This window comes from Gouania willdenowi, chromosome 5, assembly GCF_900634775.1.
Source record: "Gouania willdenowi chromosome 5, fGouWil2.1, whole genome shotgun sequence".
Classification (NCBI taxonomy): Eukaryota; Metazoa; Chordata; class Actinopteri; order Blenniiformes; family Gobiesocidae; genus Gouania; species Gouania willdenowi.
Genome location: NC_041048.1, coordinates 39725250 through 39751439, shown reverse-complemented (window position 1 = coordinate 39751439; position 26190 = coordinate 39725250). Strand labels below are relative to the sequence as shown.

At 34.4% G+C, this 26190-nt stretch overlaps 1 protein-coding gene across 1 annotated transcript in view; it reads right to left on the bottom strand.

Moving 5' to 3' along the window:
* The window catches only part of grm6b (glutamate receptor, metabotropic 6b), a 47835-nt gene that overhangs the window by 5445 nt on the left and 16200 nt on the right, over positions 1–26190 (bottom strand). Inside the window, exons 5-9 of the mRNA XM_028447511.1 lie at positions 25859–26013; positions 25503–25643; positions 22951–23151; positions 20624–20763; positions 110–733 (exon numbers count right to left, since the gene is read on the bottom strand). Of these exons, the coding sequence (XP_028303312.1) occupies positions 110–733; positions 20624–20763; positions 22951–23151; positions 25503–25643; positions 25859–26013 (1261 nt within the window). The remainder of the gene's footprint in view (positions 1–109; positions 734–20623; positions 20764–22950; positions 23152–25502; positions 25644–25858; positions 26014–26190) is intronic.

Sequence of the window (26190 nt, the reverse complement as noted above, 5' to 3'; positions counted from 1 at the left end):
AGAAGAAAAATAAAGAAAAAAGAAAATGAAGGAAAAAGAAAAATAACTCGACAAGGAAAAGAAAGAAAAACAAAAATAAACGCGTGAATCTCGCTGAGGTTCTTCTGACCTGCACTGAGATGAGGATGAAGGTGATGATGAGCTGAGACGTGGGGCTGATGAACTTGGGGGGGGTCACAGACTTCTTCCCCTGTTCAAAGATGCGATAGATGCGGTTGGTCTTAGTGAGCATAGCTGAGTAGCTGATGCACATCCCCAGCCCCAGAAGCAGCCTCCGTATGGCACACACCCCCGTGCTGGGTTCTGCTATCATCAGGAAGGTGATGAGGTAGATGAGGAAGATGCCAGTTAGCAGCACATAGCTCAGCTCCCTCCCCGAGGCCCTCACGATGGGGGTGTCATTGAAGCGGATGAAGGTGACGATGACTCCGCTGGTGGCCAGGATTCCCAGGATGGCCAGGAAGACTGGGATGATGGCCCAGGGGGAGCTCCACTCCAGTTTAATGATGGGGGTGGGCCGACACCCCGTTCTGTTCTTTAGGGGTCTCATGTTGTAGGGACACATATCACAGCTGAACTCATCCAGTAGATACTGGTAACCATCACACAGCTCACAATGCCAGCAGCATGGAACCCCCTTCACCATCTTCTTCCTCTCTCCAGACTCACAGGGGAAACTGCACACTGAATCTGGGATCCTCCGGTCCCCCCCGGACCACTGCATCTCCTCTGACTGCAGACACACATAGAAAGATCCACATTTACTAATGTTAGCAAAAAAGTAACTACAAGACAAGCATGAAAAATGCTTGAAAGATTCAGTAACACTGTACTTGAAGTTGTATTCATAAGGCTGATATTATCTGTCATTACTACATGAATAATGTGTCAATAAAGCTGTCAATATGTGTTGTTTGCTAAAGTTTGACTCCTTTCGCTAAATTATGACACTTTTGGAGCTATGCTATGATTTTTTGGGTTAGGTCGAGGAATCTAATGGGGTTAGGTAGGGTTAGGGGTTATGGTAACAAAGGGTTAGGGTTAGGGGTTGGGTAGGGTAGGGTAATGAAGGGTTAGGTTGGGGTTCTTAAAAAAGAGGTACGGTAGGGTAGGGTAATGAAGGGTTACGGGTTTCGGGTTTGGTGGGGTAGGGTAATGAAGGGTTACGGGTTGGGTAGGGTAGAGTAATGAAGGCTTAGGGTTAGGGGTAGGGTAATGAAGGGTTAGGGGTTGGGTTGGGTAGGGTAGGGTATTGAAGGGTTAGGGGTTACGGGTTGGGTAGGGTAGGGTAATGAAGGGTTAGGGGTTGTGGGTTGGGTAGGGTAATGAAGGGTTAGGGGTTGGATAGGGTAGGGTAATGAAGGGTTAGGGTGAGAGGTACGGTAGGGTAGGGTAGGTAATGAAGGGTTAGGGGTTGGGTTGGGTAGGGTAGGGTAATGAGGCTTAGAGTTAGGGGTAGGGTAGGGTAGAGTAGGGTAATGAAGGATTAGGGGTTGGGTAGGGTAGGGTAATGAAGGATTAGGTTAGGGTTCTTAACCTATGGTGCAGAGCTGACTCTACAAAAGTAAATAATAAAAAATGGAAACATTTTGGATTTTTTTAATTCTGAGATTAGGTCAGATGGCATAAAAATGGGATCTTTTTTAAGATAAGGCTATCATAAGATCCTACAAACTTGTAAATTTTACAAGCACAGTTAATCATCAGCTTCACAACACCTGAAACAGAGCAGAGAGAGAAGGACGCAGAGAAGGCACTGACTGCAGAAAAACATGATACGGTATTATCAAGTCAGCCTGCCCTGGCCTTGGGCCTCACTCCCAGTGGCCTAGTCAGCACTTATTATAAATGTGACAAATCTCCTCCCATTTAATGGTAAGTTAACAGTGACTACAAGGTCTGTAAATTAGTTTAAAATGCAGTAAAGCATGAAAATATTTTTTTTTTTTAAAAAAACAAAAACATAAAAACATCTAAAATCAGAGGTAAGGCTATGGTTTGGTATTTATTGGAAACATTTTAACATATGACTATCATAAGACCTAAAAACTAATGCAAATATGTTAAACACACTTAAACTAGGATGAAAATAAACTGGGCATGAAAAATTATGAAAATTTGAAAAACACCCTAAATCTGAGGTAAGGCTATAGTAAAGCATAAAAATGGAAACATTTCAGATTTTTTTATTTTTATCAGATAAGACTATGTTTAGACCATAAAAACGAATGCAAATATGATGAACACACTTAAACTATGGTTAAAATGCAGTAAAGCATAAAATTGAGAATTTTTTTTAAAACACCCTAAATCTGAGGTAAGGCTATAGTAAGGCATAATAATGGAGACATTTTAGAATTTTTTTAATTTTTTTTTAGAAAAGGCTGACATAAGACCATAAGACCATGTCAAGACCCTAAAAACCAATGCAAATATGCTAAACACACCTAAACTAAGGGAAAAATGTATTGAAAAAGTGTTCCTTATCTCAGGAAAAAGAGGAATTCGAATTCCATGAACACTAAGTGGTCTCCCATTTTAGTTCTAACCAGTACCATTCTTGCTTAGCTTCTGGGATCTGATGAGAGCAGCCAATCACAGGCAGGTATGAACACATGCAAACATACCTCCGAAATGTGGCTGTTTTTTTTGTTTTGTTTTGGGTGTTTTTTAAAAAAAAAAAATCTATTTTTGATGCCTTCCTTAAACACACTTAAACTAGGGTGAAAAAATAATGAAAATTGGGAAAACACCCAAAATCAGCAGTAAGGCTATAGTAAGGCATAAAAATGGAAAAATATTAGATTTTTTATTTTTTATTTTTTATTTTATTTTTTAATCAGATAAGACTATGTAGAGACCCTAAAAAATGAATGCCAATATGATAAACACACCTAAACTAAGGTGAAAATGTATTAGGCATGAAAAATGATGAAAATTTGAAAAACATCCTATATCGGAGGTAACGCTATAGTAAGGCATAATAATGGAAACAATTAAGGTTTTTTTTTTTTAATGAGACTATGTCAAGACCCTAAAAACTAATGCAAATAAGATAAACACACTTAAACTAGGGTGAAAAAATTATGACAATTTAGAAAACACCCAAAATTGAAGGTAAGGCTATAGTAAGGCATAATATTGGAATATTTTTTTTTATTTATTTATTTATTTTTTTAAAGGCTGGTATAAGACCATAAAAACTCATGCAAATATGAGGAACACACTTAAACTAAGGTGAAAATGTATTAAGGCATGAAAAATTATGAAATTTTGAAATACACCCTAAATCAGAGGTAAGGCTATAAGGCTATTTTTGTTTTTTTTGTTTTTTTTAGATAAGGCTATCATAAGACCCTAAAAACTACTTCAAATATGATGAACACACTTAAACTATGGTTAAAATGCAGTAAAGCATGAAATTGAGAATTTTTTTTAAAACACCCTAAATCTGAGGTAAGGCTATAGTAAGGCATAATATTGGAAACATTTTAGATTTTTGTTTTTTTTTTTTGGATAGGACTATGTCAAGACCCTAAAAACCAATGCAAATATGTGAAACACACCTAAACTAAGGGGAAAATGTATTAGGCATGAAAAATGATGAAAATTTGAAAAACACCCTAAATCTGAGGTAAGGCTATAGTAAAGCATAAAAATGGAAACATTTCAGATTTTTTTATTTTTATCAGATAAGACTATGTTTAGACCATAAAAACGAATGCAAATATGATGAACACACTTAAACTATGGTTAAAATGCAGTAAAGCATAAAATTGAGAATTTTTTTTAAAACACCCTAAATCTGAGGTAAGGCTATAGTAAGGCATAATAATGGAAACATTTTAGGATTTTTTTTTTTTTTTTTAGAAAAGGCTGACATAAGACCATAAGACCATATAAGACTATGTCAAGACCCTAAAAACCAATGCAAATATGTTAAACACACCTAAACTAAGGGGAAAATGTATTGAAAAAGTGTTCCTTATCTCAGGAAAAAGAGGAATTTGAATTGACTAAGTGGTCTCCCATTTTAGGTCTAACCAGTACCATTCTTGCTTAGCTTCTGGGATCTGATGAGAGCAGCCAATCACAGGCAGGTATGAACACATGCAAACGTACCTCCGAAATGTGGCTGTTTTTTTGTTTTGTTTTGGGTGTTTTTTAAAAAAAAAAAAATCTATTTTTGATGCCTTCCTTAAACACACTTAAACTAGGGTGAAAAAATAATGAAAATTGGGAAAACACCCAAAATCAGCAGTAAGGCTATAGTAAGGCATAAAAATGGAAAAATTTTAGATTTTTTATTTTTTATTTTTTATTTTATTTTTTAATCAGATAAGACTATGTAGAGACCCTAAAAAATGAATGCCAATATGATAAACACACCTAAACTAAGGTGAAAATGTATTAAGGCATGAAAAATGATGAAAATTTGAAAAACACCCTAAATCTGAGGTAAGGCTATAGTAAAGCATAAAAATGGAAACATTTCAGATTTTTTTATTTTTATCAGATAAGACTATGTTTAGACCATAAAAACGAATGCAAATATGATGAACACACTTAAACTATGGTTAAAATGCAGTAAAGCATAAAATTGAGAATTTTTTTTAAAACACCCTAAATCTGAGGTAAGGCTATAGTAAGGCATAATAATGGAAACATTTTAGGATTTTTTTTTTTTTTTTTTAGAAAAGGCTGACATAAGACCATAAGACCATATAAGACTATGTCAAGACCCTAAAAACCAATGCAAATATGTTAAACACACCTAAACTAAGGGGAAAATGTATTGAAAAAGTGTTCCTTATCTCAGGAAAAAGAGGAATTCGAATTGACTAAGTGGTCTCCCATTTTAGGTCTAACCAGTACCATTCTTGCTTAGCTTCTGGGATCTGATGAGAGCAGCCAATCACAGGCAGGTATGAACACATGCAAACGTACCTCCGAAATGTGGCTGTTTTTTTGTTTTGTTTTGGGTGTTTTTTAAAAAAAAAAAAATCTATTTTTGATGCCTTCCTTAAACAAACTTAAACTAGGGTGAAAAAATAATGAAAATTGGGAAAACACCCAAAATCAGCAGTAAGGCTATAGTAAGGCATAAAAATGGAAAAATTTTAGATTTTTTATTTTTTATTTTTTATTTTATTTTTTAATCAGATAAGACTATGTAGAGACCCTAAAAAATGAATGCCAATATGATAAACACACCTAAACTAAGGTGAAAATGTATTAAGGCATGAAAAATGATGAAAATTTGAAAAACACCGTGAATCAGAGGTAAGGCTATAGTAAGGCATAAAAATAGAAACAATAAAGATTTTTTTTTTTTTTTAATGAGACTATGTCAAGACCCTAAAAACTAATGCAAATATGATAAACACACTTAAACTAGGGTGAAAAAATTATGACAATTTAGAAAACACCCAAAATTGGAGGAAAGGCTATAGTAAGGCATAATAGTGGAATATATATATATATATATTTTTTTTTTTTAAAGGCTGGTATAAGACCATAAAAACTAATGCAAATATGAGGAACACACTTAAATTATGGTTAAAATGCAGTAAAGCATGAAATTGAGAATTTTTTTTAAAACACCCTAAATCTGAGGTAAGGCTATAGTAAGGTATAATATTGGAAACATTTTAGATTTTTGTTTTTTTTTTTGGATAGGACTATGTCAAGACCCTAAAAACCAATGCAAATATGTGAAACACACCTAAACTAAGGGGAAAATGTATTAGGCATGAAAAATGATGAAAATTTGAAAAACATCCTATATCGGAGGTAACGCTATAGTAAGGCATAATAATGGAAACAATTAAGGTTTTTTTTTTTTTAATGAGACTATGTCAAGACCCTAAAAACTAATGCAAATAAGATAAACACACTTAAACTAGGGTGAAAAAATTATGACAATTTAGAAAACACCCAAAATTGAAGGTAAGGCTATAGTAAGGCATAATATTGGAATATTTTTTTTTATTTATTTATTTTTTTTTTTAAAGGCTGGTATAAGACCATAAAAACTCATGCAAATATGAGGAACACACTTAAACTAAGGTGAAAATGTATTAAGGCATGAAAAATTATGAAATTTTGAAAAACACCCTAAATCAGAGGTAAGGCTATTTTTTTTTTTTTTTTTTTTTTTTTTTTTTTAAGATAAGACCCTAAAAACTACTTCAAATATGATGAACACACTTAAACTATGGTTAAAATGCAGTAAAGCATAAAATTGAGAATTTTTTTTAAAACACCCTAAATCTGAGGTAAGGCTATAGTAAGGCATAATAATGGAAACATTTTAGGATTTTTTTTTTTTTTTTTTAGAAAAGGCTGACATAAGACTATAAAAACTAGTTCAAATATGATGAACAGACTTAAACTGTGGTTAAAATGCAATAAGGCAGGAAAATTAGAAAAAAATTAAAAACACTCAAAATTGAAATTAAGGCATAAAAAATGGAAAAATGTATTTTTAAAAAAACAGCCACATTTCAGGCTTAATCTACATGTGTCCATCCTGTCTGTGATTGGCTGATATTATCAGATCTCAGAAGCAAAGCAGGAATGGTTCTGGTTAGAACTAGGATGGGAGACCACTGAGAGTTGATGGTGCAAATACAAACATTTGGAATTCCTTTTATTCTGAAATAAGGCAATCACACAACACTAAAAACTACTGCAAATATGATGAACACACTTAAACTGGTGTTAAAATGCAGTAAGCCATAAAAATTTGAAAAAACACCCCAAATCAGAGATAAGACTATAGTAAGGCAAAAAAATGGAAACATTTCATTTATTTATTTATTTTTTTTAAGATAAGGCTATCATAAGACCCTAAAAACTAGTTCAAATATGATGAACACACTTAAACGGGTTTTAAAATGCGGCAAAGCAAGAAAATTACAAAAAAATGAAAAACACCCTAAATCTGAGGAAAGGCTATAGTAAAGCATTAAAATGGAAACAATTTAGAGTTTGTTTTTTTTATCAGACAAGACTATGTTAAGACCCTAAAAACTAATGCAAATATGAGGAACACACTTAAACTAAGGTGAAAATGTATGAAGGCATCAAAAATTATGAAAATTTGAAAAACACCCTAAATCAGAGGTAAGGCTATAGTAAGGCATAAAAATGGAAATATTTTAGAATTTTTTTAATTTTTTTTTTAGAAAAGGCTGACATAAGACCATATAAGACTATGTCAAGACCCTAAAAACCAATGCAAATATGTTAAACACACCTAGACTAAGGGGAAAATGTATTCGGCATTGAAAAAGTGTTTCTTATCTCAGGAAAAAGAGGAATTCCATGAACACTAAGTGGTCTCCCATTTTAGGACTAACCAGTACCATTCTTGCTTAGCTTCTGGGATCTGATGAGAGCAGCCAATCACAGGCAGGTATGAACACATGCAAACATACCTCCGAAATGTGGCTGTTTTTTTTGTTTTGTTTTGGGTGTTTTTTAAAAAAAAAAATTCTATTTTTGATGCCTTCCTTAAACACACTTAAACTCGGGTGAAAAAATAATGAAAATTGGGAAAACACCCAAAATCAGCAGTAAGGCTATAGTAAGGCATAAAAATGGAAAAATTTTAGATTTTTTATTTTTTATTTTATTTTTTAATCAGATAAGACTATGTAGAGACCCTAAAAACTAATGCCAATATGATAAACACACTTAAGCTAAGGTGAAAATGTATTAAGGCATGAAAAATGATGAAAATTTGAAAAACACTGAATCAGAGGTAAGGCTATAGTAAGGCATAAAAAATGGAAACAATAAAGATTTTTATTTTTTTTTTATTGAGACTATGTCAAGACCCTAAAAACTAATGCAAATATGATAAACACACTTAAACTAGGGTGAAAAAATTATTACAATTTGGAAAACACCCAAAATTGGAGGTAAGGCATAATAATGGATACATTTATTTCTTATTTAGAGAAACCTGGTATAAGTCCATAAAAACTAGTTTCAATATGATGAACACACTTCAACGGGGTTTAAAATGCGGTAAAGCATCAAAATTAGAAAAAAAAAAAAAAAAAAACACCTAAAATCAGAGGTAAGGCTATGGTTTGGTATTTATTGGAAACATTTTAACATATGACTATCATAAGACCTAAAAACTAATGCAAATATGTTAAACACACTTAAACTAGGATGAAAATAAACTGGGCATGAAAAATTATGAAAATTTGAAAAACACCCTAAATCTGAGGTAAGGCTATAGTAAAGCATAAAAATGGAAACATTTTAGGATTTTTTTTTTTTTTTTAGAAAAGGCTGACATAAGACCATAGGACCATATAAGACTATGTCAAGACCCTAAAAACCAATGCAAATATGTTAAACACACCTAAACTAAGGGGAAAATGTATTGAAAAAGTGTTCCTTATCTCAGGAAAAAGAGGAATTTGAATTGACTAAGTGGTCTCCCATTTTAGTTCTAACCAGTACCATTCTTGCTTAGCTTCTGGGATCTGATGAGATCAGCCAATCACAGGCAGGTATGAACACATGCAAACGTACCTCCGAAATGTGGCTGTTTTTTTGTTTTGTTTTGGGTGTTTTTAAAAAAAAAAAAAATCTATTTTTGATGCCTTCCTTAAACACACTTAAACTAGGGTGAAAAAATAATGAAAATTGGGAAAACACCCAAAATCAGCAGTAAGGCTATAGTAAGGCATAAAAATGGAAAAATTTTAGATTTTTTATTTTTTATTTTTTATTTTATTTTTTAATCAGATAAGACTATGTAGAGACCCTAAAAAATGAATGCCAATATGATAAACACACCTAAACTAAGGTGAAAATGTATTAAGGCATGAAAAATGATGAAAATTTGAAAAACACCGTGAATCAGAGGTAAGGCTATAGTAAGGCATAAAAATGGAAACAATAAAGATTTTTTTTTTTTTTTTAATGAGACTATGTCAAGACCCTAAAAACTAATGCAAATATGATAAACACACTTAAACTAGGGTGAAAAAATTATGACAATTTAGAAAACACCCAAAATTGGAGGAAAGGCTATAGTAAGGCATAATAGTGGAATATATATATATATATATATTTTTTTTTTAAAGGCTGGTATAAGACCATAAAAACTAATGCAAATATGAGGAACACACTTAAACTATGGTTAAAATGCAGTAAAGCATGAAATTGAGAATTTTTTTTAAAACACCCTAAATCTGAGGTAAGGCTATAGTAAGGCATAATATTGGAAACATTTTAGATTTTTTTTTTTTTTTTTTTTGGATAGGACTATGTCAAGACCCTAAAAACCAATGCAAATATGTGAAACACACCTAAACTAAGGGGAAAATGTATTAGGCATGAAAAATGATGAAAATTTGAAAAACATCCTATATCGGAGGTAACGCTATAGTAAGGCATAATAATGGAAACAATTAAGGTTTTTTTTTTTAATGAGACTATGTCAAGACCCTAAAAACTAATGCAAATAAGATAAACACACTTAAACTAGGGTGAAAAAATTATGACAATTTAGAAAACACCCAAAATTGGAGGAAAGGCTATAGTAAGGCATAATAGTGGAATATATATATATATATATATATATATATATATTTTTTTTTAAAGGCTGGTATAAGACCATAAAAACTAATGCAAATATGAGGAACACACTTAAACTATGGTTAAAATGCAGTAAAGCATGAAATTGAGAATTTTTTTTAAAACACCCTAAATCTGAGGTAAGGCTATAGTAAGGCATAATATTGGAAACATTTTAGATTTTTGTTTTTTTTTTTTTGGATAGGACTATGTCAAGACCCTAAAAACCAATGCAAATATGTGAAACACACCTAAACTAAGGGGAAAATGTATTAGGCATGAAAAATGATGAAAATTTGAAAAACACCCTATATCGGAGGTAACGCTATAGTAAGGCATAATAATGGAAACAATTAAGGTTTTTTTTTTTTAATGAGACTATGTCAAGACCCTAAAAACTAATGCAAATAAGATAAACACACTTAAACTAGGGTGAAAAAATTATGACAATTTAGAAAACACCCAAAATTGAAGGTAAGGCTATAGTAAGGCATAATATTGGAATATTTTTTTTAATTTATGTATTTATTTTTTTAAAGGCTGGTATAAGACCATAAAAACTCATGCAAATATGAGGAACACACTTAAACTAAGGTGAAAATGTATTAAGGCATGAAAAATTATGAAATTTTGAAATACACCCTAAATCAGAGGTAAGGCTATTTTTTTTTTTTTTTTTTTTTTAAAGATAAGGCTATCATAAGACCCTAAAAACTACTTCAAATATGATGAACACACTTAAACTATGGTTAAAATGCAGTAAAGCATAAAATTGAGAATTTTTTTTAAAACACCCTAAATCTGAGGTAAGGCTATAGTAAGGCATAATAATGGAAACATTTTAGGATTTTTTTTTTTTTTTTTTTAGAAAAGGCTGACATAAGACCATAAAAACTAGTTCAAATATGATGAACAGACTTAAACTGTGGTTAAAATGCAACAAGGCAGGAAAATTAGAAAAAAATTAAAAACACTCAAAATTGAAATTAAGGCATAAAAAATGGAAAAATGTATTTTTAAAAAAACAGCCACATTTCAGGCTTAATCTACATGTGTCCATCCTGTCTGTGATTGGCTGATATTATCAGATCTCAGAAGCAAAGCAGGAATGGTTCTGGTTAGAACTAGGATGGGAGACCACTGAGAGTTCATGGTGCAAATACAAACATTTGGAATTCCATTTATTCTGAAATAAGGCAATCACACAACACTAAAAACTACTGCAAATATGATGAACACACTTAAACTGGTGTTAAAATGCAGTAAGCCATAAAAATTTGAAAAAACACCCCAAATCAGAGATAAGACTATAGTAAGGCAAAAAAATGGAAACATTTCATTTATTTATTTATTTTGTTAAGATAAGGCTATCATAAGACCCTAAAAACTAGTTCAAATATGATGAACACACTTAAACGGGTTTTAAAATGCGGCAAAGCAAGAAAATTACAAAAAAATGAAAAACACCCTAAATCTGAGGAAAGGCTATAGTAAAGCATTAAAATGGAAACAATTTAGAGTTTGTTTTTTTTATCAGACAAGACTATGTTAAGACCCTAAAAACTAATGCAAATATGAGGAACACACTTAAACTAAGGTGAAAATGTATGAAGGCATCAAAAATTATGAAAATTTGAAAAACACCCTAAATCAGAGGTAAGGCTATAGTAAGGCATAAAAATGGAAATATTTTAGAATTTTTTTAATTTTTTTTTAGAAAAGGCTGACATAAGACCATAAGACCATATAAGACTATGTCAAGACCCTAAAAATCAATGCAAATATGTTAAACACACCTAAACTAAGGGGAAAATGTATTCGGCATTGAAAAAGTGTTTCTTATCTCAGGAAAAAGAGGAATTCCATGAACACTAAGTGGTCTCCCATTTTAGGTCTAACCAGTACCATTCTTGCTTAGCTTCTGGGATCTGATGAGAGCAGCCAATCACAGGCAGGTATGAACACATGCAAACATACCTCCGAAATGTGGCTGTTTTTTTTGTTTTGTTTTGGGTGTTTTTTAAAAAAAAAAATTCTATTTTTGATGCCTTCCTTAAACACACTTAAACTCGGGTGAAAAAATAATGAAAATTGGGAAAACACCCAAAATCAGCGGTAAGGCTATAGTAAGGCATAAAAATGGAAAAATTTTAGATTTTTTATTTTTTATTTTATTTTTTAATCAGATAAGACTATGTAGAGACCCTAAAAACTAATGCCAATATGATAAACACACTTAAGCTAAGGTGAAAATGTATTAAGGCATGAAAAATGATGAAAATTTGAAAAACACTGAATCAGAGGTAAGGCTATAGTAAGGCATAAAAATGGAAACAATAAAGATTTTTATTTTTTTTTTTATTGAGACTATGTCAAGACCCTAAAAACTAATGCAAATATGATAAACACACTTAAACTAGGGTGAAAAAATTATTACAATTTGGAAAACACCCAAAATTGGAGGTAAGGCATAATAATGGATACATTTATTTCTTATTTAGAGAAACCTGGTATAAGTCCATAAAAACTAGTTTCAATATGATGAACACACTTCAACGGGGTTTAAAATGCGGTAAAGCATCAAAATTAGAAAAAAAAAAAAAAAAACACCTAAAATCAGAGGTAAGGCTATGGTTTGGTATTTATTGGAAACATTTTAACATATGACTATCATAAGACCTAAAAACTAATGCAAATATGTTAAACACACTTAAACTAGGATGAAAATAAACTGGGCATGAAAAATTATGAAAATTTGAAAAACACCCTAAATCTGAGGTAAGGCTATAGTAAAGCATAAAAATGGAAACATTTCAGATTTTTTTATTTTTATCAGATAAGACTATGTTTAGACCATAAAAACGAATGCAAATATGATGAACACACTTAAACTATGGTTAAAATGCAGTAAAGCATAAAATTGAGAATTTTTTTTAAAACACCCTAAATCTGAGGTAAGGCTATAGTAAGGCATAATAATGGAAACATTTTAGGATTTTTTTTTTTTTTTTTTTAGAAAAGGCTGACATAAGACCATAAGACCATATAAGACTATGTCAAGACCCTAAAAACCAATGCAAATATGTTAAACACACCTAAACTAAGGGGAAAATGTATTGAAAAAGTGTTCCTTATCTCAGGAAAAAGAGGAATTCGAATTGACTAAGTGGTCTCCCATTTTAGGTCTAACCAGTACCATTCTTGCTTAGCTTCTGGGATCTGATGAGAGCAGCCAATCACAGGCAGGTATGAACACATGCAAACGTACCTCCGAAATGTGGCTGTTTTTTTGTTTTGTTTTGGGTGTTTTTTAAAAAAAAAAAAAATCTATTTTTGATGCCTTCCTTAAACACACTTAAACTAGGGTGAAAAAATAATGAAAATTGGGAAAACACCCAAAATCAGCAGTAAGGCTATAGTAAGGCATAAAAATGGAAAAATTTTAGATTTTTTATTTTTTATTTTTTATTTTATTTTTTAATCAGATAAGACTATGTAGAGACCCTAAAAAATGAATGCCAATATGATAAACACACCTAAACTAAGGTGAAAATGTATTAAGGCATGAAAAATGATGAAAATTTGAAAAACACCGTGAATCAGAGGTAAGGCTATAGTAAGGCATAAAAATGGAAACAATAAAGATTTTTTTTTTTTTTTAATGAGACTATGTCAAGACCCTAAAAACTAATGCAAATATGATAAACACACTTAAACTAGGGTGAAAAAATTATGACAATTTAGAAAACACCCAAAATTGGAGGAAAGGCTATAGTAAGGCATAATAGTGGAATATATATATATATATATATATATTTTTTTTTAAAGGCTGGTATAAGACCATAAAAACTAATGCAAATATGAGGAACACACTTAAACTATGGTTAAAATGCAGTAAAGCATGAAATTGAGAATTTTTTTTAAAACACCCTAAATCTGAGGTAAGGCTATAGTAAGGCATAATATTGGAAACATTTTAGATTTTTGTTTTTTTTTTTTTTGGATAGGACTATGTCAAGACCCTAAAAACCAATGCAAATATGTGAAACACACCTAAACTAAGGGGAAAATGTATTAGGCATGAAAAATGATGAAAATTTGAAAAACATCCTATATCGGAGGTAACGCTATAGTAAGGCATAATAATGGAAACAATTAAGGTTTTTTTTTTTTAATGAGACTATGTCAAGACCCTAAAAACTAATGCAAATAAGATAAACACACTTAAACTAGGGTGAAAAAATTATGACAATTTAGAAAACACCCAAAATTGAAGGTAAGGCTATAGTAAGGCATAATATTGGAATATTTTTTTTTATTTATTTATTTATTTTTTTAAAGGCTGGTATAAGACCATAAAAACTCATGCAAATATGAGGAACACACTTAAACTAAGGTGAAAATGTATTAAGGCATGAAAAATTATGAAATTTTGAAAAACACCCTAAATCAGAGGTAAGGCTATTTTTTTTTTTTTTTTTTTTTTTAAGATAAGGCTATCATAAGACCCTAAAAACTACTTCAAATATGATGAACACACTTAAACTATGGTTAAAATGCAGTAAAGCATAAAATTGAGAATTTTTTTTAAAACACCCTAAATCTGAGGTAAGGCTATAGTAAGGCATAATAATGGAAACATTTTAGGATTTTTTTTTTTTTTTTTTAGAAAAGGCTGACATAAGACCATAAAAACTAGTTCAAATATGATGAACAGACTTAAACTGTGGTTAAAATGCAATAAGGCAGGAAAATTAGAAAAAAATTAAAAACACTCAAAATTGAAATTAAGGCATAAAAAATGGAAAAATGTATTTTTAAAAAAACAGCCACATTTCAGGCTTAATCTACATGTGTCCATCCTGTCTGTGATTGGCTGATATTCTCAGATCTCAGAAGCAAAGCAGGAATGGTTCTGGTTAGAACTAGGATGGGAGACCACTGAGAGTTGATGGTGCAAATACAAACATTTGGAATTCCTTTTATTCTGAAATAAGGCAATCACACAACACTAAAAACTACTGCAAATATGATGAACACACTTAAACTGGTGTTAAAATGCAGTAAGCCATGAACATTTGAAAAAACACCCCAAATCAGAGATAAGACTATAGTAAGGCAAAAAAATGGAAACATTTCATTTATTTATTTATTTTTTTTAAGATAAGGCTATCATAAGACCCTAAAAACTAGTTCAAATATGATGAACACACTTAAACGGGTTTTAAAATGCGGCAAAGCAAGAAAATTACAAAAAAATGAAAAACACCCTAAATCTGAGGAAAGGCTATAGTAAAGCATTAAAATGGAAACAATTTAGAGTTTGTTTTTTTTATCAGACAAGACTATGTTAAGACCCTAAAAACTAATGCAAATATGAGGAACACACTTAAACTAAGGTGAAAATGTATGAAGGCATCAAAAATTATGAAAATTTGAAAAACACCCTAAATCAGAGGTAAGGCTATAGTAAGGCATAAAAATGGAAATATTTTAGAATTTTTTTAATTTTTTTTTAGAAAAGGCTGACATAAGACCATAAGACCATATAAGACTATGTCAAGACCCTAAAAACCAATGCAAATATGTTAAACACACCTAAACTAAGGGGAAAATGTATTCGGCATTGAAAAAGTGTTTCTTATCTCAGGAAAAAGAGGAATTCCATGAACACTAAGTGGTCTCCCATTTTAGGTCTAACCAGTACCATTCTTGCTTAGCTTCTGGGATCTGATGAGAGCAGCCAATCACAGGCAGGTATGAACACATGCAAACATACCTCCGAAATGTGACTTTTTTTTTGTTTTGTTTTGGGTGTTTTTTTAAAAAAAAAATTCTATTTTTGATGCCTTCCTTAAACACACTTAAACTCGGGTGAAAAAATAATGAAAATTGGGAAAACACCCAAAATCAGCGGTAAGGCTATAGTAAGGCATAAAAATGGAAAAATTTTAGATTTTTTATTTTTTATTTTATTTTTTAATCAGATAAGACTATGTAGAGACCCTAAAAACTAATGCCAATATGATAAACACACTTAAGCTAAGGTGAAAATGTATTAAGGCATGAAAAATGATGAAAATTTGAAAAACACTGAATCAGAGGTAAGGCTATAGTAAGGCATAAAAATGGAAACAATAAAGATTTTTATTTTTTTTTTATTGAGACTATGTCAAGACCCTAAAATCTAATGCAAATATGATAAACACACTTAAACTAGGGTGAAAAAATTATTACAATTTGGAAAACACCCAAAATTGGAGGTAAGGCATAATAATGGATACATTTATTTCTTATTTAGAGAAACCTGGTATAAGTCCATAAAAACTAGTTTCAATATGATGAACACACTTCAACGGGGTTTAAAATGCGGTAAAGCATCAAAATTAGAAAAAAAAAAAAAAAAACACCTAAAATCAGAGGTAAGGCTATAGTAGGGCATTTAATTGGAAACATTTTAGATTTTTTATTTATTTTTTTAATCAGATAAGGCTATCATAAGACCCTAAAAACTAGTTCAAATATGTTAAACATACTTAAACTAGGGTGAAAATATATTAGGCATGAAAAATGATGAAAATTTGAAAAACACCCATAATCGGCCGTAAGGCTAAAGTAAGGCATAATAATGGAATTTTTTTTTCTTTTATTTATTTATTTTTAGATTAGGTTGACATGAGACCCTGATGAAAATCTATTAAGGCGTTGAAAAATAATGAAAATTGGGAAAACACCCAAAATCTGAGGTAAGGCTATAGTAAGGCATAAAAATGGAAATATTTTAGATTTATTTTTTTTTTTAGAAAAGGCTGACATAAGACTATAAAAACTAGTTCAAATATGATGAACACACTTAAACTGTGGTTAAAATTCAATAAAGCAGGAAAATGAGAAAAAATTTAAAAACACTCAAAATTGAAATTAGGGCTATCGTAAGGCATAAAAAATGGAAAAATGTATTTTTAAAAAAACAGCCACATTTCAGGCTTAATCTACATGTGTCCATCCTGCCTGTGATTGGCTGATATTGTCAGATCTCAGAAACAAAGCAGGAATGGTTCTGGTTAGAACTAGGATGGGAGACCACTGAGAGTTCATGGTGCAAATACAAACATTTGGAATTCCTTTTATTCTGAAATAAGGCAATCACACAACACTAAAAACTACTGCAGATGAACACACTTAAACTGGGGTTAAAATGCAGTAAGGCATAAAAATGAAATTAAAAAAGGCATAATGAAGGAAAAAATTTAGATTTAAATTTTAAAAATTTTTTTTAAAAAAAAGACTATGTCAAGACCCTAAAAACTAATGCAAATATGTTAAACGCACTTAAACTAAGGTGAAAATGTATTAAGGCATGAAAAATTATGAAAATTTGAAAAACACCGTTTTATGCCTTACTATAAGGCTATAGTAAGGCATAAAACTGGAAACATTTTAGAGTTTTTTTTTTTTTTTTTTTATCAGATAAGACTTTGTTAAGACCCTATAAACTAATGCAAATATGAGGAACACACTTAAACTAAGGTGAACATGTATTAAGGCATGAAAAATTATAGTAAGGCATAGATTTTTTTTTTTTTTTTTTTTTTTTAAGATAAGGTTGTCATAATACCCTAACAACTACTTCAAAATTGATGAACACACTTAAACTGTGGTTAAAATGCGATAAGGCAGGAAAACACACTATATTAAACTCGGGTGAAAATGTATTAAGGCATTGAAAAATTATGAAATATGGGAAAACACCCTATATCTGAGGGAAGGCTATAGAAAGGCATAATAATGGAAACATTTTAGATTTTTTTTTTTTTTTTTAGATAAGACAATGCAAAAATGTTAAACACACCTAAACTAAGGGGAAAATGTAGGCATTGAAAAAGTGTTCCTTATCTCAGGAAAAAAGGAATTCCAAAAGTTTCCATTTGACATGAACACTAAGTGGTCTCCCATTTTATATATATATAAAGATATATATTTTTCCTCCAAGCTCGGGTTCTCTACCAGAGGCCTGGGAGCTTGAGGGTTCTGCGTAGTATATTTGCTGTTCCTAGAACTGCACTTTTCTGGACCGAGATGTCTGATGTATTTCCTGGGATGAGCCACTCCTCCAGTTTGGGGGTCACTGCCCCGAGTGCCCCAATGACCACGGGCACCACTGATGCCTTCACCCTCCAGGTTTTCTCCAACTCTTCTCTGAGCCCCTGGTATTTCTCTAGTTTCTCGTGTTCCTTTTTCCTGATGTTGAAGTCGCTTGGTATTGCCGACCACAAAGGCTTTCCTCTGCTCTTTGTCCACCACCACAATGTCTGGTTGGTTTGCCATTACCATTCTGTCCGTCTGTATCTGGAAGTCCCACAGGATCTTGGCTCGGTCATTCTCTACCACCTTTGGAGGTGTTTCCCACTTTGACCTTGGGGTTTCCAGCCCATACTCTGCACAGATGTTCCTGTACACTATACCAGTCAATTGGTTATGGAGCTCCATGTAAGCTTTCCCTGCCAGCATCTTACACCCTGCAGTTATGTGCTGGATTGTCTCATTGGCCTCTTTGCATAGTCTACATCTGGGGTCTTGTCTGGTGTGGTAGATCTGGGCCTCTATTGCTCTGGTGCTCAAGGCCTGCTCCTGTGCAGCCATGATGAGTGCCTCTGTGCTGTCCTTTAGTCCGGCACTATCTAGCCATTGGTAGAATTTCTTGATATCCGCCAATTCAGTTATGTTTCTTTGGTACATCCCGTGTAGGGGCTTGTCTTCCCATGACGGAACCTCCAGCACCTCATCTTCTGTTCCCCATTGTCTGAGACATTCACTGAGCACGTCATCTGTTGGAGCCTTGTCCTTGATGTACTTATGGATCTTGGATGTTTCATCCTGGATAGTGGCTCTCACACTCACTAGTCCTCGGCCTCCTTCCTTCCGGCTAGCGTACAGTCTCAGAGTGCTGGATTTGGGTGGAACCCTCCGTGCATGGTTAGGAGCTTTCGCGTCTTAACATCTGTGGTCTGTATCTCATCCTTTGGCCAGCTTATTATTCCTGCAGGGTATCTGATTACTGGCAGGGCGTAGCTGTTTATTGCCCGGGACTTGTTCTTGCCATTGTGCTGGCTTCTTAGGACCTGCCGTACTCGTTGGAGGTATTTGGCCGTAGCCGCTTTCCTTGTCACCTCTTCGAGGTTGCCATTTGCTTGTGGGATTCCGAGGTACTTGTAACTGTCCTCAATGTCTGCTATTGTTCCTTCTGGGAGTGAGACCCCTTCTGTGTGGACTACCTTCCCTCTCTTAGTCACCATCCGACCACATTTCTCTAGTCCGAATGACATCCCACTGTCTGCACTGTATATCCGGGTGGTATGGATCAGTGAGTCGATGGCTCATGTCAGGGCCTGGTGCTGTCCAGTTTTTCATACCTGAGGCTCTTTCTTGGACGTCTGCCACTGTGATGGTAACTGGATTCTGTTCAGGGAGGTTGCTGTGGTCCTCTCTCAGAGCCACCAGCCACTGTGCATCACTGTTGTGTGCTGCCTCCTTCTCCCATATGCCTTTCCAGTACTGTTCAGTTTCCAGCCTTGGTGGGTCTGCTCTATTATTGTTACCCTGCCACTGAGCGTACACTTTCGCTGGTTGAGTTGCGAACAGACGATTTACTCGCCTGGCTTCGTTGTCTCTCGTGTATCTCTTTAGGCAGCTAGCCAAGGCTTGGAGCCTTTGTTTGGCAGTTTCCAATGCTTCAGGTATGGGCATCTGGCTGTACCTTTTGGGTACTTGCTTTTTCATTGCACCTTTCAAGGCCTCTGTCAATTGACTCACTTCTCTCCGTGCTGCCTTGATGTTAGCCTCCAGCCTTCTTTTCCATGGTGGGTATTTCATCTCATGATTGCTCTTACGATAGCCAAGCGTCTCTAGGATCACTGCGGAGTATCACTGTGGAGTATATCAGCTGTGGAGTATATCAGCTGTGGAGTATATCAGCTGTGGAGTATGTCAGCTCATTGGTTTCAGTGATGGTTGATGTAGGAATTGCTCTCAGAGCTGCATTCACATCTTCCAGGAGACTTTCTGACAGTACTTCTCTTAGCCTCTGTAATTGGCTTCGGGGTTGCCTGCTGGACATTTTTGACATGATCTTATTTTTCAGGTCAGTCGCTGCCTTGTTCAGCGTGATTGCACTTATTGGGGCTTCGTATCCAATCTCCATTGGGGGGGCTGGTGTTAACTCCCCTCTGACATGGTGTCCTGGCTCCCCGTTGCCGGAGCATTGGTGTTGTACCTCATCAATCTCAAGTTGTGATAGCAGTTGCGTTTGTGGATGTTGGAACACTGAGCTACTAGTTGTTTTGCCGTGAGTTTGGACTGTGGGTTTCTAAGTAACCATTTCTCCCACATCCTCTGCATGTAGCCCCTCTGACTAGGGTTACTGGAGTAGTAGCATTCCATCAGAGCCCTGTTCTCACATCTCGCCCGTTTCCTCCTTGTTCCAGTAGCCCATTTTACATTGAGGTGCTCTGGTTCCCCAGCACCTGACGCAGACCTTGTTTGGCCGGGCGACGTCTGAGCCGGCATGTCATTCATTTCATTGTCTCTCAACATTGTATGAGGTAGGCAGTAGCGTGAAGGGTCTTGCCTAAGGGCAATATATATATATATATATGATGTATTTTTAAAATTGCTTGGTAGATTTTCTATGAAATTTAATGAAAATGAATAAAGTATTTCATGTTGAAACCTCAACATTTCCGAGTTTTTTAAAGTTACTGCTAGCCTTTATTATCCCTCTAATTAAAGTGAAACCATAAAAATATAGTATTTAGGACGTGCTTTTCTAACAGGTAGCCCTTCAGACTATACAGTGCCTATGAAGTAGCTCACACTTTCAGAAAGGTTGGTGACCCCTGCCCTAGAGCAACCCCTATAATCAAGGTATTTTTAAATTTCCTCCAAATGGCAGGTCATCAGAAACCTGGGGGTTTACCTGTACTTACACTTTAATATTTAATCAATAGTTAATATTTACATTGAGTCGCAGGTGGTTGGTCCACTGTCCTATGTTCTTGTATCCCGGGTTGCTGACGTTGGACATCTGGTACTGAAAGATGTCGTAGCGACCTGGAGCGTCTCCGTTCTCGTTGAACATCACTCCAGTTCCTGCGCTGCCTGTTGGTGGGAGAGAAAAGTTGTTTTAAGATGGTTTCATATCAGGAGACTTTCTCCACACACTCCTCCAGTTCAGTGTTGTGCAACCATGTGAAAACTGAGTGCAGATGCTCTTTAGTGTGTAGCTTATATACACACTTTTTCAATGCACTCTGCTCTGCTGTCCTAACGTTATGAATGTTGCTCCCTCCCAGGTCCCTGCAGGCGCTCAATCAGAAAAGCTTCCATAGAAGCCAAGGTCATCCAGTAGGAGGGGGCAGTAAATAGGATGCTTTCATAGAACACTCCACTTTTTCCTCCCATTTTCAAACTGAGTTTGTGTATAAAAGGCGAGGATGAAAAGGTAGAGAAAGTATGTGTAGGAAGGAGCAGGGGATGCTGCCCTGGGGAGGGAGCGGGCTTTGAAGGAATGGAGAGGAACGTACATTAGCAGAAACATCTCAAAGCTTCCATCTACACGCTGACCTTCCTGCTTCTCATTTTCCTCCCTAAACGTGCTGCTTTTAAAACCTTAGCAGGAAGCAAATCAAAGACTGACAAACACAGTCCACCTCCGCTCACTGCGTTTCCCTCTGAGAGAAAACAGATTGTTCTTATTTATCGTTCAGATCTGAGCGTACAACGTGCATTCAACCAAATTCATGCAAACTCAGGTGTTTATCATTTTTGACGAGTTGAGCCATTCGGACAGAAAGAATTGCTCCGCCTATGTGATATAGAGCCGTTGTAGACAAAAGCTTGATGTGAAGGAGGATAAATGCGCTCACAGCATCTGGTAAAAGGTGGTGTTAAAACCAAACTAAACTCTGTTAAATTCCCTAAATTCATAATCAACCTAATGTTATATTTTCATTTAGTTACACTAATAATATTTATTATTATTATTATTACTTTACTTGTGTTTTTCCCCACTTCCTCTTACATCTACTAATGTTTTATCAGTTAGTCAAAAATAACCTTTGAATAATTGTGAAATATTCTGTTATTGTCATCATGCATGCATGTAATTAATATTTACCTGTATAATAAATGCACAGATTATTTTTTTTAATATTATCATTTTTATTAGGCCTCTAATTAGTGCCAAGAACCCACCAGAAAGGGAAAGGAAGTGATTAATAACCCATAAAAATGATCTAGAACACTTTAACACCAATTTCTAGATGGCACCCTGGCATGAACACAAACAAAATATTAATAATATTTAATATTATCAGTTTTTAAAACCCCTACGCATTTATCAACTGTTATTTATCAATTCTGACGTGAGTGTGCGCTACAATCAGATCTTACACATTCAGAACAGATCAAAACAGATCATTAAAACAAATGAAACTAAATAAATTGTATTTCCAAAAAGCCCACATTATTACAGATACCACTTTTTTGGTTTTCCATTCACGGAATTCCAAATAACCCCGCAAATAAACTCTGCTACATAGGTTCACCCAACACACACACACGTGGGATGCAGCACTGTTATGTTCTGTCTTTGAGAAATAGGTCATATTTCCTCCGTACAACACATCACTAGGGGCTGTACGGAGGAAATAGGACCTCAATCATGCTTTTAAATGTAAATAGTTCCTTAAACTCTTACAAATGCGCTGCAGTATTTAATCGGTAATGTAATGAATTATAGATAAAAGGCTGAATCAACACAGACGGGACAACATTTAGTCATTTTTAAGGCTTTTTTTTAAACAGTTTCAATTGTTAATTTCTTTTCATGTGATATTTATTGCCGAAAGCGTGCGGACTGTGGTTGATAAACGTCATATTTCCGTGTGTCTCAAGGATCTCTGCTGTGAAGTTGTGTTCAGTGCACACAGGGGGGCAGACGTCACCTGCTCACTAGCTGATCCTTCACATAGCATTTAAATGCGCTTCTTAAATTCCAGTTTTCACTTCTTTGTTTTGCTCCACCTCAGGTGTGAAGATGCAGATTTTCATCTTGGAAAAGCTTCTTTTCCTGTTTGACCTCAGTGGGCGGGGCCTCCGAAACAGGAGGACGCAACAAGTAAATGACGATGTAATTCAGCCGCCGCATTTATCAACATTGGTCAGATACAAATATTTTATGAATCACACGTTGTTGTTCCTGTCGTACGACACAATGTGAAATCAAATTTGCACCCGTTTTCACCCAAGGTTGATAAATGAGGGCCAAATAATGCTTTTTTTTACCGTTGAAATTGACAGAGCGAATGTACTGCAGGAGCATCCTTCCCTCCACAGGGTCCATCCTCTCACAGACCCCCATGGATCCAGGACAAAGGTCGATGTGCATGCTGTGCAGGGCGTGGGCCATGGCGTACACAGCGTCGATCACAAACTGAACCTTCCCCTCCTGTTCGTACTGAGAATGTTGACTAATTCTTTCCTCACCTGGGAAAAAAGAAAAAAGCAAAATAAAGAAAGAAGAGTCGTCAGAGAGCGCAAACGTCCACCAAGCTCCAAATCTATACTTTGTCATATGTTGACAGTTATCTGGATCATTGAACTTGGTCATGGTCCCATCATCATTCACACATTAAAGGCTTGGAAGAAGCTTATATTCCCATTTACATCCATAAAAACGTGATGAAACGCACAATCTGGATAAAACTCTTTATGGTCATTGAAAGACCAACCAAAGAAATTGCTTAATTAGGAACCAAGATATGAATTTTTGAAATGTACCAAATGATGAGGCTGATGAATCTTTTTATTTGAAACTGATCCGCAATCAGTAAATTGATCTGTATCTCCTCCAATATTTAATAGAATGTTCAATGGTCTAAGGCAGGGGTCTACAACCTTTCTGAAACTGAGCTACTTTAAAGGTTTTGAATAATCCCATTAGATAAACACTATATTTTCACGGTTTCACTTTAATTAAAGGGCAAGATAATAAAGAAAACTATAGCAGTGACTTTGTTTCTTCTTAATTCATGCAATTGTTTCATTTTTATTACATCTCATAGGAAATCATTGTTCCTATTTTACAAGCCACTAACAACATTTTTCTCTATAACATTTAACTTTTATACAATTTCAGAGTTTTTCAATATTTTGCAAAAATCCATTTTGCTTAACAAAAACTAAAAAACACATCCTATCACAATCTGCAACACTTAAAATGTGTCCCAGTGTTTCAGTAAAAACATACACATTTAAAGGTGGTTAATTTAATACAAAAACAGATCAAGAGCAGCAGTATGTAACTCTACTAATGCTCTGACTAAGCTGAAGTCAGCATCCAATGTGAACATTTTTAAATCAAAGTTAAAGGCACTTTTTCTCTACTGCGTATGACTGAGAGGGAGATTTTTGGTCATGTTGTTGATGTAATTTGTTTTTTTTTTGATGATTTTAAATGTTTTTACTGATGATTTTAAATGTTTTTACTGCTGATTTTAATGTTGATTGATTGATTTTTAAGATGTTTAATGTTGTCTGTTGCCTTGTGTATGAAATGCACTATACAAATACATTTGCCTTGAATACATTTATTATCTGTATTTGTCTTCCTGAGTTTGAAGCCTGGCAAGTAGGGGTGTGCATTGCCCTGAACCTGACGATAGGATTCACGAAGTCATGGGTACAAATTATTCCAATATCAAACAATACATACAAAATGGTATGAAATACAATTCATTTCATTTTTTTTTTTTTTTTAACTTGCGAGAACAAGTAAATGGTAACCACCTGTAATTCAAGTACCAACATCAAAAACAAGTGGTATGTTTATCAAATTGTCAAATTACTTTTTTTTTTTTTTTTTTTTTAAAGTTTCACTTTTGATTCTACAACAGATTCTTATTCTGTTAAGTTCTTAAATTCTTAAAAATCAACTTCCAGCTAAAATGCATTGAGGAGTGCGGTAGTTTAACAAGGTCTGACACGTAAGCCCTATTCGCAGGGCATAAGTATTATCTGGGGACCCAATGGAATAAATAATTGCCCCCCCAACATCTGCTTTTATGTGGCGCATTTACACGGGATAACGAAATTTACGGACATATCCTAGATATGATGTCAACGCGCTGTGTATTGCGTAACATTTGCTCACATTGTTTTCAACATGGCGTGCGCTAAGAATTCAGGGACCCAAAAGGTTTTCTAAACACTCCAATGCAGCCTTCATTCTTCACCAGAAGTAAATGAACATGCGTCTCGGAAACAAAACAACGCGTATCATGCATCAGATCTCGCCCATTTCTGTCCAAATCACAGAGAGGCCTATTGGCATTGGTTTAGTATTATCACAGGTCCTCGGTGTTCAGCAAAATATAGTACGTAATTTGCGAGGGAATTTTTACTTTACAAATTATTGACATGGCTGATTCGCACGAGATTAACATCACAGACATTTTCTGCAATTATTACAATTTGCATGTGATCCCTAGGTAAAACTAATCTTGTGCAAGTAGGGCTTCAGTGACCCTGCATATGTTAGCATACCAAATGGTTTTTCCGTTAAAACAAGAAATCAATTTGGATCATTTCTTGGATCAATACGATAATCGCATGGTGAAATATCGCCATGTTTGGTGACCCCTGGTTTAAGGTCTATCTTTTGTTAAAACTTTGTCAAAATCTGTTCAATACTTTTGAGGTAATCCTGCTAACAAATAAATAAACTAACAAATAAATAAAAAAACGACAGTGAAATATAACATCCCTGCATGGCGGTGGTAATATTTGGATATTTTCCTCCTTTTTTAAACTATATTTGTTAATCCTCATGTGCTCACCTGTACATTTTCTCCTGTCAGGCTCGTATTTGATACCAGGTCGAGTTAGTTTGCATTTAAAATCATCCTCCCAGAATTCAGCGAACCAGATGTTTCTTCTGTTGTTCTCCAGCGAACGTGTCGTGAAGTATTGATCAAATCCTGCAGAATTCATGAAAAAAAAATGCTTCGGTTAAAAAAATAAAAAAACAAAACCATGACGTAAAATGAGTAAGTGATATTTTGACGGGTACAAATATCCGACGCATCATTCATTTCCTTGAATTCTCCCACTGTTATGAGACTCATCTGTCACAGGTGACACTGTTGTACACAGTGTTTTTTTACGTACTATCTGATTTAATAAGTCGGCCTACCATCAATTGAAGCTCGTTTTGGCAGGATTGTGACGGCGCCCTCGGCCACCTCCTCCTGGTCTTGAATTGGGGAGTTTTTGGCCCCCCAGCTGTCAGATCCAACAAATAAGAAGTGACCTGTGAGGTTGGCCGTCTTTGCTGCCTGTAACACCCGCCTGAAAAATAAAAAAGGAAATTAGCCTGTGTTACTGGGCATTCATGTGTCTGCTCTCTAAGGCAGGGGTTCTCAACCTTGGGGTGGCGAGACACTGGGAGGGGGTCGCCAGATGCCCATTTTTGGTTATTTTTACCCTTTTTCTGCAACTACACCAAACTTGACATATTGTAACCTA